Source organism: Leuresthes tenuis, unplaced genomic scaffold (assembly GCF_036924035.1).
Source record: "Leuresthes tenuis unplaced genomic scaffold, fLeuTen1.0.hap1 SCAF_14, whole genome shotgun sequence".
NCBI lineage: Eukaryota > Metazoa > Chordata > Actinopteri > Atheriniformes > Atherinopsidae > Leuresthes > Leuresthes tenuis.
The window spans coordinates 6,658,367-6,674,819 of record NW_027325368.1 but is presented as its reverse complement, the minus strand read 5'-3'; the positions used below and the strand labels follow the sequence as shown (position 1 = coordinate 6,674,819).

General features: G+C 41.0%; 2 protein-coding genes across 4 annotated transcripts in view; both read right to left on the bottom strand.

The window, feature by feature from the left end:
- The window catches only part of kirrel1b (kirre like nephrin family adhesion molecule 1b), an 89,978-nt gene extending 86,166 nt beyond the window's left edge, over positions 1-3,812 (bottom strand). For both annotated transcript variants that reach the window (XM_072364039.1, XM_072364040.1), the window contains exon 1: positions 3,449-3,812. In XM_072364039.1, the coding sequence (XP_072220140.1) occupies positions 3,449-3,494 (46 nt within the window). In that variant the 5' untranslated portion in view covers positions 3,495-3,812. The remainder of the gene's footprint in view (positions 1-3,448) is intronic.
- A 2,412-nt stretch (positions 3,813-6,224) lies between these two features.
- cadm3 (cell adhesion molecule 3) overlaps positions 6,225-16,453 on the bottom strand; it is a 105,916-nt gene continuing 95,687 nt past the window's right edge. For both annotated transcript variants that reach the window (XM_072363687.1, XM_072363688.1), the window contains 2 exons: positions 13,139-13,264; positions 6,225-10,731 (listed from right to left, as the gene is read on the bottom strand). In XM_072363687.1, the coding sequence (XP_072219788.1) occupies positions 10,613-10,731; positions 13,139-13,264 (245 nt within the window). In that variant the 3' untranslated portion in view covers positions 6,225-10,612. The remainder of the gene's footprint in view (positions 10,732-13,138; positions 13,265-16,453) is intronic.

The following is a 16,453-nucleotide window of genomic DNA, read 5'->3' as shown; positions in this document are numbered from 1 at the left end:
GTGGACATGCACATATTTGACAGACAGAGAGCAGCACCCTGCTGGATGACCCCACATTACTGTTTGTTGCAGCAGAAGTGGAGAAACTTCAAACCTTTTGTCTCATTTAAACAAAAGGCCTCTGAAGTGACACCGCTTAGGTATGAACTGTAATGAAATGACTGCTGGAGCTACATTTTTAGACAAAGTTAATGTTTGTTTAACCTTGAAGAGAGGCCGTATAATTGTCTACTTTAAGACAACAGCATTTCACAGAGTAGTGGTGGATCAAATGTTCACCTCATTCGCAGCCTGTCCAGTATCACATGCATTAAATGAGGTAAAGTCTAAATCTCCTTTTTTGCGGTACTGTAAAAGAAATTTGATGAAATCGTGTTTAGTCTCATGTAAACACTGTATTCCCTTAATAATACAACATCCTGGTGTGTTGTTGTACATTTTACTAAATCTTTACACACTGTAGAGCCAAAAACATTTAGGACTTGAATGACAAATCCCCATCACGGAGTATTTTTGTTGTTTGATAATTCAGGAAGGAATTACACAACTGTTTGTGGGCGTAAGAGTAGAGAGCTCTTCATACAATCTATTACTGCAATAAGTCGTAGCAAAGGGAATCGACAATATGAGGAAGAGTCTGTGGAGACTCACAGCCATGCAGCTCATGACTAATCTGAAAGTAATGAGAGCTCAACGCATTTGTTTTAGATTCCTTAAGATGTTTTGAGAGTCTTTTGAGGTAAAACATTTCAAGAATCTAAAGCAAGCCTGGTTGTTTTTGACAGATCACTTCTAAATATATATCTTCAGAGACCTTTCTGAGGATCCCTGGGTGCCCCTGGTGCCCAATTTGGGTGTAAATCTTTTGCTGATGTAAACCATCAAACATTGATGGTCCAGCTGGGTCGCTGGTGAAGCCAACAGGGCTCCTTTCTTTTTCTCTCTTTGCTTCCTGAGCTTTCCTGCTCTGCTTCTGTTTATCCTCAAACATCCCCTCTTGTCAACAGATTAGGAGTGAGCCCCGCTGTCTCTTCCTTTCTTCGTCTTTTTCTGCCTCCATCTCTCTGTCTTTTGGCTTGTCTCCTTACATCTGAGCCACTGCTCTATTCTTGTGAGAGGAAAAAAATAGGGGGGGCAGGAGAAAAAAGAAAGTGTATGTGTGTTGTTTGTGTGAAGGAGAGAGGGGAGATGAGACAGGTGCTTGCGGTGCAAGAATCACTTTACTTGCCTTGCTTGCATGATCAGGCTGCAAAAATGTTCAGCTCAAGCAAAATTGCTGTTCAAGAATCGACTCGGAGAAACAAGCTTCCTCGCCTGTGGCCAGACTGGTGCTGGCAGCACAGCGGCAACTCGCGACATCAGACACACACACACAGGGCCGAACGGTAATTACAGGGGCCCACAGATGTGCGGTCAGCCACACAGAAATGTAGTTGGTCTGTGTTAGAAAGCTACATACCGCCGGACTGAGGAGTAAATCAGGCTGCTCAGACAGAGGCAGTCTGAGCTGTCAGCAGTGGAAAGCAGGCAGCAGACACCTGGAAGAGTCCGGGCTAAACACACATTAGGCTGCAGCTGCTGCATGTAGAGGATGGATTCACACTGATCACATTTACAGGCTTACACCAGCTCAGCAGGAGACACTGATCTGCTGCTCTGCCCAGTTCTCTTTCTGTCTGTCTCCTGCTCAACTCTCTGCTGTTCGGCTTGTGTTGTGTTCTTTTATGTTCTGCAGCATTTCTGATCTGTTATTTGCTGTTTTACTTCATTATGTCCCTTTATGTTCTATTTTGTTGTGTTTGTCTCTGCTTCTTCTTATCTGACTTTGTTCTCTTCTTCCTACCTGCCTCCTTTTGTCCTTTCTTCCCTTTTTTATTTTCATCTGCTCAGTTCTCTTTTCAGAGCAAGAATAATCACAGTGCTCTTATCTACTTTATTCATGACTGTTCTTTCTTTCATCCAGCTTATAACCAATATTATCCATATTATCCACAATTACTCTGTGCTGTGTGACTGACAGAGTTGAATCATGGTTCACTGATCTAATCTTATACATTCTGTACTAATCTTGAATCTCAGACATTTATATTGTGACGGATTATTCCCACAGTATCTATCACATTCCACTCAGGTGGTCAGCTCAGCTCCAGCCTGGGAGCTCCTTTGACTGTCTGTCTCGGCAGATCATCGTCTGTGGTTCATCACACCGGCGGCCTGCGGCACAGAGGACCCAGGTGCTGAGGCAGGTACACGCCGGAAAACACACACACACGCACATAAAAAAAACACAAATATATGGTTGGACTGTTCACATCAGGCCACATCAGTTAATCACCTCTGTCTTTGGAGCGCATAAACACAAACACACACATCCAGTCTTTGGCAAAGGAGTGAGTGACTGTGTGTGTGTGTGCGTGTGTGTGAGTGTGTGTGTGGGTGTGTGTAGAGGGCGATCTATCAAGGTGATCGATAAATAGGAACATTAATATTAGTAATGGGACTCTTTTCCAGTCCAGTGAATATGTCTCCGTCTTTAAGGTAAAATATGAATTTTCCTTGGCATCTGAACGTATGCAGCAGGGCCGTGCGCACGTGCACACGCACGAGAGACTCTACCTGCATGCTAAGAAGAGGATTCACTGCTCTTTCTTACTCTCGCGCCCTAACAAACACACACACGCACACACACAAACAGACTTCCTCTCTCTAGGGACACTTTCGCTGGTCTTTACTCTCCAGTTTCACTAAACACAAACTGTCTCTCACACTCACACAAAATACTGAGACTAAAGGCATGCACGTGTCTGGCGCGTGCGTGTCCCATCCGTGTACTGTTGAAAATTGATCCAGTGTGACTCATGTTAAAGCACAGCGACCAGACTGTGCACTGGATCCTCGCCTCATCAATCATCCCCAGCTGGCAGGTTATGCGCAAAGTGCGTGTGTGTGCGTGAGGGAGCGCGCGCTTGTGTTGACCCACACTGCGTTTGTATGTGTCATCCAAATCTACCCATTCATGCGTTTCAAAGGTCACGTCAAAGCAATGTCGTGTGCAGATGCTCCACATCTCTCCTGTGAACGTGTAATTGAGGAAAAACGAATGCAACCGTTTGTGTCTGAATCTCTTAATCTTTTCCCCGTGGAGCAAAGACCCTGAACACCCCAACGACCCTTTTCACTTCGGTGTCTGTGAGTCGTAATCATGATGTCCAGGACAGCATAAATCCACAACAATATTTTCAGGCGCATGGACTCAGTGCCAGACATAAATGAACAATATAGAAGAACTGCCAGCGCAGACAGAAAGAGCCACAGAGCGCACATCCGCCTGCACAAAAAAACCCCGAAAAACTGAGAAAACAACAAAGAAAACAATTTAGGCTTTTAAACTAAACTTTCTGTCGTTGCTGGTCTCCTTATCAGTTCTGGTTATTTAACTATCACTCACCTTGGTTCAAAGTGATCGCCAAAGTTATGATCCACAAGGCTGACATGGTTCAGCCGAGCGCATTCAGATTCCTCCCCACGGCTGTGCTTCCCCAAAAAGACACCATCAATTCCTCCCGACTGGGTGAATTTAGCTGGAATCCTCTTTGAGTCATGAGAGTGAAAGGAGACACATTTAGAGGAAAACAAATCCCATGCTTTTTTTCTCTCTCCTCCTTCTTTTCTTCTTTCTTCAACTACTTCCCTGCTTTTCCCGTGCGTAAAATAAATCTGTCCTCACTTTTTTTCCGGGTTTCTCAGTCTGTGTCCTTTTTGCTCTCTGCACACTGTATTCCCATTTAAACAGAGCTGAATTCCTCTCTCCCTCTCGGCCCCCCTTCTAACAGACAATCAGCAGCGCACACCCCCTCCCTCATGTACCACCGCCACCTCCACGCCTCCCACTTCAAATATGCGATTTAGACGCCATACAGCGGAGGAGGGCGCTGCAGCGGCTGCTCTGAGAACTGCGCTTTAAGCATGAACACCAAAACCATGAACTGTTTCAGTTCTCAACAGACTGAGTGCAATGTAAACACAAAATATTGAGATTTTTAGAATTGCATTTGAATAATCTTAAAAGTTATCAAGATGATGACAGTGAAAAAGTCCCATATAACAAGATTACAAGTACAACTGATGAAACTATTAAAACCGAGACTATTTTTTTCTTAGAAAGTGCCCTTGAACAATTTAAGTCATTCTGTAAATATTTCAAAGTTTTTCTGTGGACATTTGCTCTTTTTGCAGTCACTTTCAGTTCAGTCCACATACCTGACTTTTTTCAAAGAATACATGTTTTCGTTTATTTCCACAAAACACTGACCTATGAAGGTTGTCAAAAATTAAAAAGGCACTAAATCAATCAATGTACCAGTGTTGTGTCAACACATTAAAGACAACTAAACAAAGAAAGAAACTATTTTAGATTAGATTTTTTTGTACTTTGTTGCCAGCAGCCTGTGAAAAAGACAGAAAGATTGTTGAAAATAACACAGTTTGACAGACAAAACAGGATTTTAGTATTTTAAGGTGATTCCCAAATAATTATTAGCCGAAAGCTTGGCATATCTCAGCATGGTGTGCATGTAAAAAATTAGGAAAGTGAACAAGTGGTGGACAAAAGAAGAAGTGTCAGGCCTAAAAAAACTAGTATCAGTATCTGAAAGTGATGTCCTTAAGAAAGAGGAAAAAATCCAGCTGTGACCTGACAGGACCTGAGAGATGCATCTGGACCTTCAGCTGATCCATCTACTGTTGGCCCAAGCCTCATCAGAAATGGTCTCCATGGAAGGGTGGCTGTCAAGAAGCCATTCTTAAGGAAGGGAAACAGGGAGAAAAGGCTGAGCTATGCCAAATGACACAAGAAGTGGACTGAAAATCAGTGGCAACAGGTCTTATGGAGGGATGAATCCTCCCCAGAGCCCGGACCTCAACATTATTGAAGCAGTGTGGGATCATCTGACAGAGAACGGAACAAAAGGCAGCAAACATCCAAAGAAGAGCTTTGGGATGTCCTTCAAGAAGCCTGGAGAACTATTCCTGAAGACTACTTAAAGAAATGACAGAAAGCTTGTCTGAGAGGGTTCAGGCTGTGTTGAACTTTGACTTTTAAGCTTGTCAGAATAGCAAAATCTCTTTATTTACCTTGAATAACATGTTTACATTTATGTTTGTGCCTTTCTTTAAACCACAACACCTATTTTCTGTTATATACTGCATATCCATTATATGTTAAAGCAACCCAATTTCTTTTAGTTTGCAAATTCAGTGATGTCTTGCATTTTCACATTTGGTGAGAAAAAACTACAATTCATGTCTTGAATGAGGTCAGCTTTGGCATAGCCCACCTATCAGAGTTTTCAACCTTTGAGCTACAAATAAATGTAAAATTTAACAAGATATTTATATTTGACAAGATATCGGATAATGTTGATAATGTATTTCTGAACATCAGCATTAGTTTTTTCCTGAAATGACTGCACACAGTGATAAAGACTTGTTCCTCCTTACCAGTATCAACATTTGGTAGCAATTTTCTTCTAACCACATTGCAAACTAAATAGGTGGAGGCAGGGGAAAGATAAGAGAGAAGAAAGCCACACTGAAAGATCAAGTCTCCCAAAACACATGGTTTTCTCATGTGGAAGAGAAATAGAGCATTACAAAATAACAGGTCTTTGTCAGAAGATATATTTCAATTCTAACATGTACTACAATTTAATAAAAAAAATCTGTCAATAGATTTCCAAGAAATCCAAGGATTCTTATGCCTTAAAACAAGAGGTTTTTACTCACTGTGTCACACTGCCCTCTGTTGGACACTTTCTTTAGCTACACAGTACATAAATATGCAGCTTTGATAACTTTCCCATTACCACATTGGATTTATAAGCTACTTTGATGGAAAAAAATCTTCTTTATCTTTTATTTCTAAACAAAATGGCATAATCAAAGAAAGTTTTTTTTTCTAAACATTCTTAAGGGGTAAACCAACAATGGGCTACTCTCATTCTTTTATGTAGTTGTTACATATTTGGTTTAAAATGCTTATTTTTAACATCATTATCTAGCCATTTGAGGAAACGCTATAATTTCTGTGGCTGTGCTGTGAACGCTGAGGTAATGCTACACGAGACTGCCAACTCGGACAGAAAGTTGACCCTCTGAATGAACATTTTAATGTTTAGTGGACCATTTGATTACTTGGGATGCAGGAAGAACCAGTGACAAGCAGGTGAAATGAACCCAAATGCATGTTTATTGAAGTCAACAACTGAACAGTATTCTAAAAAAATAACCCAAAAAAACAAAAGCAAATACTCTACGAACATAACAGCCAACATACACCAAACCCGCCACAGCATGTGGCAGGGCCTTGCATTGATGACATCATCTGCCATAGTACAAATGAACATACATGACAGCACTATTCCCATGTGATATGGATATTTACTCAAAAGGAAGACTTTTCATCCAAAAAATAAAAACAAATAAGACTTTTTTTATTTCAGTCATCGAAATAAAAACATTTTTGTGAACGCAACACACGTTAAGAGTGTTTCCGGAGTTTGTTTGGGTCATTTAATACACGCCTCACACTCATACACAAACACACACATATGTACAAATACACCATAGTAACAGACACCACGTCTGCTGTGCATATCCACATATGTGTGTGCATGTGTATGCACCCAAAGTGTGTGTGCAAAGTGTGTATGGGTGCGCATGTAAGAGTTTCCAGTAAAGGCAACACTATATACATGAAAATATATAAAAATGGTTGTTGAAACAATAAAATATGCAAAAACTAAAATCCTAACATTCAAGTTTTGGAGAATCTAATTCAAGAAAAGGAAATGATTATCAATTTAATTGAAAGCAACACGCTGAAAATTATGCACACCTTGAAAAAAAAACATAATTTAAAAATCTAATTGCTTAATCTACAAAAAAGAAAAGACGTGCGGCAGCTAGTGTGCGACTGCCTGAAGAGGAGTTGGTGAGTCAGGTGGAGGGGCAGCACAGCTCAAACTGACTGAAGAGGGAGAAGAAAAGCTGTTGTTTTGCTGGCATCTGGTGCCAGCTGGTCATTACTGCAGTGAATGAGCAATAAAAAAGACTGACTGCACGTCCCCATTCAACACAACTACACCCATGTGTGGTTTTCATGTAGCAGTGTTGGGAAAAAGCACAATGAGCTCTACTTTGTTGGTCTCCTTGATGGTTTTATGAGGACTGCAGTGCTGAGGCAGATTTAACTGGGCCACATTGTGTTTGCAGATCAGAGGACAGCAGGAAGGTCAGCTGGGCAGACCGCTGCTCTTGTCTCAGGGGAGAGGCTTGTCAACACTTCTTATCTCCAACACTATCTACAGTTTCCAACTGTTTCTCATGCAAGCTACATGCTAGCACATTAACTAAGACGAAGGACAGGACGATAAATTACAGGCAAATACAGGTCCATTAGTTTTTAAGACACTACACTTTGTTGAGTATGAGGCAGGTTTTCCTTTCTCCATTTACAGAATTAGACTGAGGCTAAATACAGTTTAATGCTAACATCTCCAAAGTGTACAACTAGCTCTGTGAAACAAAGATAATCCTCTGATCTGCAGACATGATAGCAGTGAAAAGTTGTGGATGAGATAAACAGTGTTGTGAATTGTTTAAAATGTTAAACACATTTATCAACTACATTTTCTTTATCCCGCCACAGGTGGATGTCGGGATGCAGCCGATTCCAGTTGTCAGAGGGAGAGACATGGCACATCCTAAATCGGCCGCCATTGCAGGGTTCACACAAAGACAGACAAGCGTGCATGCTCTCACACACACCTCCAGCCAGTTCAGTATCACCAATTAACCAAAGTGGAGTTGCAGATGAAGCACCTGGAGGAGATCAGCGCAGGCACAGTGAGAATATCCAAACTCCACACAGAAAGGCCCCTGCTGACCAGCAGGTTCAAACCAGAACCATCTTGCTGTGAGGTGAAAGTTTGAACCACTGCACACGAGCCAAGCACCCTGACAGAACTGTTTAAAATAACACCAGCATCAAGTTAGACACCAAGTATTCCAGCTGACAGCTCTAAGAAGAAAAACAACAGCTGACCTTGCTTCAGGTCCCATTACCCAGTATGGTGTAGCTAGCTTATAGACCTCATAGCTGGGCCACTTTCTTTCAAAGCAGCCAGCTTGGTAGCAGTTAATGACAAAGTGGAGGAAGGTGCAGAAAACACAGTCCCTGAACATTCCCAATAAAGGTGAACAAAAACTATCACAGACATCCCTGTCTATGGGTAGACTAACAACAGCAAAGGATTCCTCTCCAAAACACTCTCACAGTGCTGCAGACAGCCATCAGCACACATCTAGAGACAGACGCTACTTCTACTGTACGTCTACACGGGCTTCTGAGTTAGACAAAGACCAGCAAGGAGAGTCAGACATCGATCGGGGATGGAGCGGGGAAGGAGTGATGAGAGGAGGAGAGACGAGGTGAAGGTGGATCAGGACGTAGACGGGTTGATTGATTAAAGTATGAAAACAAATGGACACTTGGAGCAGAGGGAGAAAAGAAAGGAGGACATTTAAGATCCTAAATGACTTTCTTCAGAGTTAGCGTGGCCCAGACTCCAGCTCGGCACTCTGCCCACAAAACCAAACCTTGGCATGTGTACAGTCTGCAGCCCACAACCTCTTAGTTTGATTGCAATCAATTTCCACGACTGGGCCAAGTGGCGCTTGCCAAGGAAAACTCCCAACCTTAATAAAATACCGTTCATTTATGGGAACGTTTTGCTAAGCTGGTGAATAAGTCCTGCTTGCGATAACGCACAAGAAACAACAACAGAATGTTTATTCTGCGGGGAAGTCTGTTTTAATGCATGTAGGCAGTCCTGTTCAGCCCTGTATGGGAAAACAGGAAGCACATACCCTCCTCAAAGCAGCAAACGTGCCAGCTTCTTAGAGGAAACCCATAATGCCTCCACTCAGTGAATTTAACGCAGGCGGCTTCACCAAGACAAGCATTCTGCTGCAGCAAGAAATATAGTGAAGGTGAAAGTTGAGTTCAGCAGGGCCAGGTGGAGGGAACGCCACATCAAGCACTGGGCAGTGGAGCCCCAGAGAAACTCCATCAAACACTCGAACACCTTTCGAAGCCGTGTTTGACTGAGATTTTGCTACAGATTACTGTTTGGGAGCGGAGGGCTGACAAAGCAGGGAGAAACCAGCGGCACTGGGCACAGCGCACACGAAAAGAGGGAAAAAATTAACACTAAACCTAAAAACTTAAAAATCAAAACACAAGTTGGAAATTAGATTTGCAGACTCCTGCACTTACAAATCAACAGACACTGTAAACCGTTAATACTGACAGTAATACACTGACAAAACCTCTCATAAGTCCCCCAAACCAAAAAGGAACAAAAGAAAACAGAAGGAAACATTCTTCATACAAATATTTGCAGTTAAGGTTAGTTTTCATCGCAACATCATAGTTGTTATTTTTACTTTTTTTTTCCCCAGATAGTGATATTTTCAACTCTGCATTTCCACGCAAGTAATAAAAACAGGCAGGCTTTTTTTTTTTTTTTGGAGTATATAAGTTACTGTAATGCAGTAACAGACTGTATGACAGAGGAGAGACGGAGATGTGGAAAGAAGTCGGAGAGACAAAAGGTAGAAACAGGACAGAGAGTGTATTTACAGCACATCAAACATTTCTGTCAAGTAAAAAGAATGCTATATAATTCTATATATATATTTATATATATATTTATATATGTATACTGGAGCCCCTCGGCTTGGTAGCGAAAGGTGGGAATGCTATTTTGCGTTGTTGTTGCATGTTTCATTGTGGCCTCTTATGGGAAAAAATACTGATTCATATCAGGGTTTTTGTGAGGACGCAGGAAGAGGTTTGATGGCTTAAAAAGATTAAAAAGTGATGGAAGGAGATTATGTTCGCCAGTAATAATTTTGTTTAGATGGATTTCTCTGCCAGGAGGATGTTTACAGGGGGATTCTTTCTTGTTTTGATGGAAAGAATGAGGACAGGAAGGTGGAAAGACAGACCAGGTTGGTTGAAATGTTGAGGAGACAGGTTGCGGAGGTTTGACGAGTGATGCATCATCTAAACATGTCGGAATGTGTCTTACAATTTAGCTTTTGCACTCCGCTGACAGTTAAAAATAGGATGCATTTTTGTAGATGTGTAAAAGTGTCAGAACAGAGAGGTTAGTAGGAAGCTCATGTTTGTTAATCTGAGCGTCTACGAGCATTCGAGTCTGTGTGAAAATAGATTTCCCTCAAACTGACTCATGTATGCATGTATGTTTCTGTGTGTGTATAACTTCAGTTCATCCGAACCTCACTGCCCTGTATCAATGCAAAGAGGGAAGTTGAAGCCCAACTCATCGATTGAAACCGCCCACAGTTCATCCCCCCCTTTCCCTCCCACTATCCCTCCAACAGAGTGAAGAACTGAAGCTCTGTGAAAACAAATGGAGATTTTTTTCCTTCACTCTTTGCCTATCTTCTACTTTTACATCCTCCAATTTCTCCCCCTCCTCCTCCTCCTCAGTTCCTTTCCTCCACCACTCCTCCAGTCCTCTATCTAGATGAAGTACTCCTTCTTGTCTTCTGCTCCGGAGTGGCCTCCCTCTGCGTTGATGATAGCTGTGTCAGCATCAGGGGCGTCGTCTGAGCCCTTGGCTTCGTGGGTCAAATATGTTCCTGTGGTATGAGAAAAAAAACAAGAGGCCCAGTGAGCACAAGTCAGAAGGGAAAGGGAGGAGAAATAATATTGTCAAGGCAATAAAAGTCAACCACTGGAAGTGTTCAAAGCCAACAGGACAGAGAATTTTATCAGTTCAGGGTCAATATGTTCCATTTAGCCACCATTACTTCACATGTTTTCGGAAACTTTTTTATCTTTTTATCTTTTGCTTTTGAAATGGTTAAATTACTGTCATATTGTTTTCTTTAAGTCGAGGTCACAAATGGAGAAAATTAGGGTAAAGAAACCCGGCTTCTCACTGATACTGATTGGCTTTTTTTATAATCCAGAAGATAGATTGAACAAGGCAAAATGTTGCAGCAAAGTGTTTGTTTTTAGACATACAGGCTACATATAAAACAGGATTTCTATGACTATATTTTCATATGACGTTGGGCCCTGTTTCATGTAAAATGAAGTAATCAAAAACCTTTTGATCTGAGATTATATCATACGTAGCCAAAGTAAGAAAGCTTTAAAAGCTTTTTCAGTGTTATTCAACCTCGAATGTTAGATCAATCTACACAGAGCTGTTTCAGTGGTGGTATGGCTGCACCGCCCTCACATTATGATTATGAGAGAGTTGTTTGTGTTTCTGTAAACCAATCACAATGTTCTTCAGTGGCACTAAACCCAGCATACAGCAACATATCTGTTTTCGTTTGACTATATTAACCTTCTAAAAAAAAATTTCTAAAAGAATATTTAATCTTCAAAAGCCATGCTCAGGTTTTATACTTATCAGGAGCTCATTCATCCCAAATACCTGGAAGAAATTAAAAAAGCATACGAAATCAAAGCTTGGGTCTTAGGAGGTTATGACACCCAGAGCACTCTGTTAATCATGGTTTGTGTTAAAAAAAGGAGGCAGTTGTTTTCCCATATGTCAGAAGCTTCTCCTCCATTTTCTCTGTTACCAGGAGTCCCACTGACAGTGACAAACTGACTACCTTTCTGGAAAAAAAACCAACCCTAATATTGATCTTTTTTTCTGGCGCAGCGATGCTAAAATCCTCTTATTTTACATTCAACTTAGAAACTTTTACTGGAGCTAGGAGGTTGACCTTTGTGAAGATAATTGATCATCTAATATCAAGTGGGCATACATGAAGCGGGTACACCTGTAGGCAGTATTACATTAGTAATGTCAAACACCTTTAACAGTATAGCTAAGCAAAAGCAAACAAATGACTGGATCAGTAGCTTGTTTTCAAGCCAAGAAGAAAAAAATGCTTTTTTCTCACATTCTAGATTTTTCTCATTAGTGAAGTAAACTGGGTTTATACTTCCTGGAAATATTGATACTACTTTCCTGTAATCTCCTTGCTACTGTTCTGTATCATTTCCATGTGAACACAGGATTTTGAGAACTTTATGTGTATGAGTGCACTAACTTGATGAAATGTGATGCAGTTATATAGCCTCTCCTCAAGAAAACTCTGTCCTATTGCAAATGCTAATTATTTATTATGACGGTGAGAATCTAGACACGTTCCAGAAGAAATTCCAATAGCGACTGATATGTTTGTGGGTTGCTTAGCTTCAGCTTGTAAATGATCAGCCAATAACCAGCAGAAGGGTTGATAAAATGCTTAACATGATACGAATACAGTTGCATACTTGTTGTGATTCGAACTTTAAGTAAAATCTTTTAATGAAAATCTTAGAAATCACAGCGTTGTGTCAAATATACTGAAAGCACAGCCTTTGTCAGTTTTGTTTATGAGTTGCTCTTGGATGCCACAGCTGAGAACAATATGCACCGACTAACATATGAGGGCACCTGAGTACAGGCGTTTAAACCAGCCAGAGGGAATCACGAGTGCAGTGACACGGACATGAGCCTTAACAGATCTGACACCTGTGAACACCAACTACTAGGCCGTCATGTTCAATATTCTGGACCAGCTTGAAGCCCTGAAGTTAGGAGCTGAATCTGTCTGCAAGTGGTGTTGGGTTACTGTACTGTACCATACAGGTGCTGAAATAACACCTTTAAATGGCCCCCACTAAAGCTGGGAAGCTTGAATTCAATTAATCATCTTTTTTTATGTAATAAAAGTTGCATTTTGAGATCTAAATGAGAGTGAGTATACAAAGCTACATTTGCTGACACCACCGCACTGAAACGACCGATTAAGTTTGCAACCTGTTTTGGACAAAAAGCAGTTCAATTTTCATCACATTGATTTGAGTCCTGCATCTGGATATGTAACAGAAATATGTTGCAGATGCATTTCTTTGCTGTGCATGTTTGTAGTTGTTTGCTGCAGTCTTAGTGCATATGCATCTATATTTATGACTGTGTGTGTCTCATACATGCATGCATGAGTGTGTCTTCATGTGTTTGTGCGAGCTGGCGACCTTTGTGTCTGATGAGGTATCTGCCGAGGACGATAAGGAGGCAAAGCATGATGAAGACGATGACAGCTACCACCCCTCCGATCACGGCGTGGTCCACCCCTGAAGACGTCGACATGGCTGTGGGGTCTTCAAAGATTGGGCGGCGGGATCAAGAGAAGAGGAGAGGGTCAGGACCGGAGAGAGAGAAATGTGAGAAGGAAAGCAAAGATAAGAGAATGGGAGTAGATGAGAAAGAAATAGTGAAAAATAAGGGGAAAGAGGGACAGAGATCCAAAACATAGAAGAGGAAGAAGTTGGTGGATGGATATTGGTGAAAATGGGAGATGGATGATGAAAGGCAGTGGAAACAGAGAGAGAGAATAATGAGGAGAGTGACAGAGAGAAGGCAAAAAGAAAAGAAAAGAACAGGGGAGCAAAGAAGACACATCAGCATATAACACCCACAGCAGCAAACCCTCAGAAGACAGACAGGGATGTAAAAGCCAGGCGAAAGTAAAGAGGCCATTTCGTCACCCTCCATTAAAAATTGTGCCTTACTTGCAACAGGATTGTGAAGTTTACAGACCAAGTCTCGCTCACTTGAAAGATCCTTGTGGGAACACACTTAGTCTTGATGTTGGGTGAAATCCTTTAATTCTCTTCACTAAAACTGAATGACTCTTGCCTCCTCTATGAACTAAACTGTAAAAAACAACTCTATCTTGGATCACCAACCAGGGAATTCAGAAAACTGCACCAGGGTCCCAGACTTTCCCAGACTTTCAGGGACTCAGGTTCAGTTTTGGAGGTTGAATTTAATACCAATTTTAATCTAGCTATGCATCTTTGTTATTTTTGGGACACTTTTGGCAACACAGTATGGTATTTGTGAACTTTAACAAACAGATAAACCTTTGTCTTAAAGGTATAGAATAGAAAATAATCAAAATTGTTTTGAAGACTGATATTCTTTGGTTCTTTCTATTTTATTTCATGTGAAATTTGACAAACAGATTAATTTAGTGGTATAAAGTATTTTTTTTCCAGTTAAGGAACATTGTTAAACAAAAAAGTCATTACACAGCACAGGTGTGGGTCTTGCATGTTCTGGATAGTCCACAAACCAGTGGGTGATGTGCTGGTGGCTACATTTATCTTTTTATATACAGTGCTCAGTGTAATGGTCATGCTACAGAAAGGGTACATGCACACTCATCTGTTCTAATGTTTAGATACATCATTTACCACATTTTTGCTCAGTGTGCACACTACTTTTAGAAACTCTAAAATCTGCATAGAGGGAGGCTGCACCATGTCTTCCAAGGTCAAGGGCCGTAACACACTATGAACTGTGTTGTAATTCTAATAACTTCTGTGCTGCTCTTTTGGTTTAATATGCAGAAACTGACATTTTTGGTAACTATGACACAAACACCCACATTTGTGACCGGTGAGCTCTTTAACAAAAAAGGAAAAAGAGGTCAGAGCTCCAGCAACACTTGAAGTGTAGAACAACTTTACTGTTTGACCAATACATTTTAGTTTGTGGCCTTCATCGGGGTGATCTAAAGAAGGTGACAAGCTGAAATGAGTTGCTAAAAACAGAAAAGTTGCTCTGTGCTATAAGTGCTGCTGGAGTTCTGACCTCTTTAGACTTCTACTCTCACTGTGCAACGTGGAAGTAGGTGAAGTTGTTGCTACTGCAGCAAAGCTAATCAAATCTAGCATCACCACCAGTGGTTAATTCAATATGGATCATGTGACACAGGCTTTGCTCTCTTTGTTGTTTATGCTAGAGGCTGTTTAGTAGTTAAATCTTTATCAGGCCATGACTACTTTCCTTGTGGAAGAAGCAACCTTTTTTTGAGCAATTGGATACAATTCAGATCAATTTGAGCATCTTTGATTAATAATCGTATGACATGTGACATAATAGTGAGGTGATGAAACTGCCAAAACACTCATCAGAAGGCATATTGTTTGTTTAAGTGCCGCTAACCTTTTAAAAGCTCTGTACTCTGGAATAATTTTCTATAGTAAATATAAAGATTGTAAAGACTGAATTTAAGATATGAACTGGCTTCTTAGTTAAAAATATTTCATTAAATGTTGCAGAAATCCCATCAAAGTGTAACAAAAATGTACTGATATAATTCTTGGCTCATTTCTATATAGTTTGCCCAGTAACATGCGGTACATGTACTCAAAATAAATTTGTTTATGTTGTTTTGTTTTTTTTAACTTTTAAACTTTAAGCGAACAATTCATTCTGCAGCTTTTTCACCCAACAACAAAGATTCGATTTTTTTTAGCTATTTTTTTCCCATCACGTCAACCACTTCAGCCACTTGCTCTTTACAGAAGATATCAATTTGAGCTTAAATAATTTGATGCATAATTAATTTCGCCTGTCTTTCCAGACCTTATCAAATATTGGGTGTCAGCATCAAAGTCACTCAGATAGGAACAACTCAAAAGCAGAACTTCTCATACAAAAAAAGCTGATTAAAAGAGAGACTAACTTCCACTTGGCGAGCATTCAGGGGGTCAAACCAATGAGGAGGGCAAGAATTCAACCAGAGGATGAAAAGGCTAGCTTTCACACCCAATCAGATTACAGAAAAGAGACACAAAGGCACAACAAAAGCCGCTGACAACCACAGATGTAAACAAAACTGAAACCAGACAGAAGAAAGGAACACATTTCAACCAGCTGAGACACCAAATGATGTGGTGAGTGGCCAATTTTGCAGGAAGAAGTAACAGCTCGGCCACTTAGACAAGTGAAGGGGCCGACAACAGCTAACTGGGGCCAGTTGAAGACAACAGAGAACAGGAGAATAAAGAGAAAAGAAGAGGCAGAATTACAGACATGCACAGAAAAGTCGAACACACACTCTGGCTGACCAACGCTGAGGTGAGAGGGGCATGCTGACGAGGCAAGAATGAGAATGAGCCAATAAATCCTGCTGTCAGCATCAAAGGAAAGCAGAAAAGACCAAACAACCTGACCCCCTCCTCCCCTAGTACACTGACACGCACACACACACACACACACACACACACAGAAACACTGTACCACTTAGGGGGTCATGATATTGTGCGTGTTTTAGGATATATAAGTGTGTGCTGTGAGTGAATGTAACATTTAGAAATGTGTGACTGTTTGGAGGCGGTTTGTGCATGTCAGGGCAATAAAAAGTGTTGTGTGGGTGGAAGTATGAAATATTCATCCCTCTGCTCAGGAGTTCAAAGGGTCCCCAAGACTTTCTTTTTCCTCTTGTATGTAAGACAGACAAAAACAGAGAGAACTACAGACAATCAGAAGCACAGACA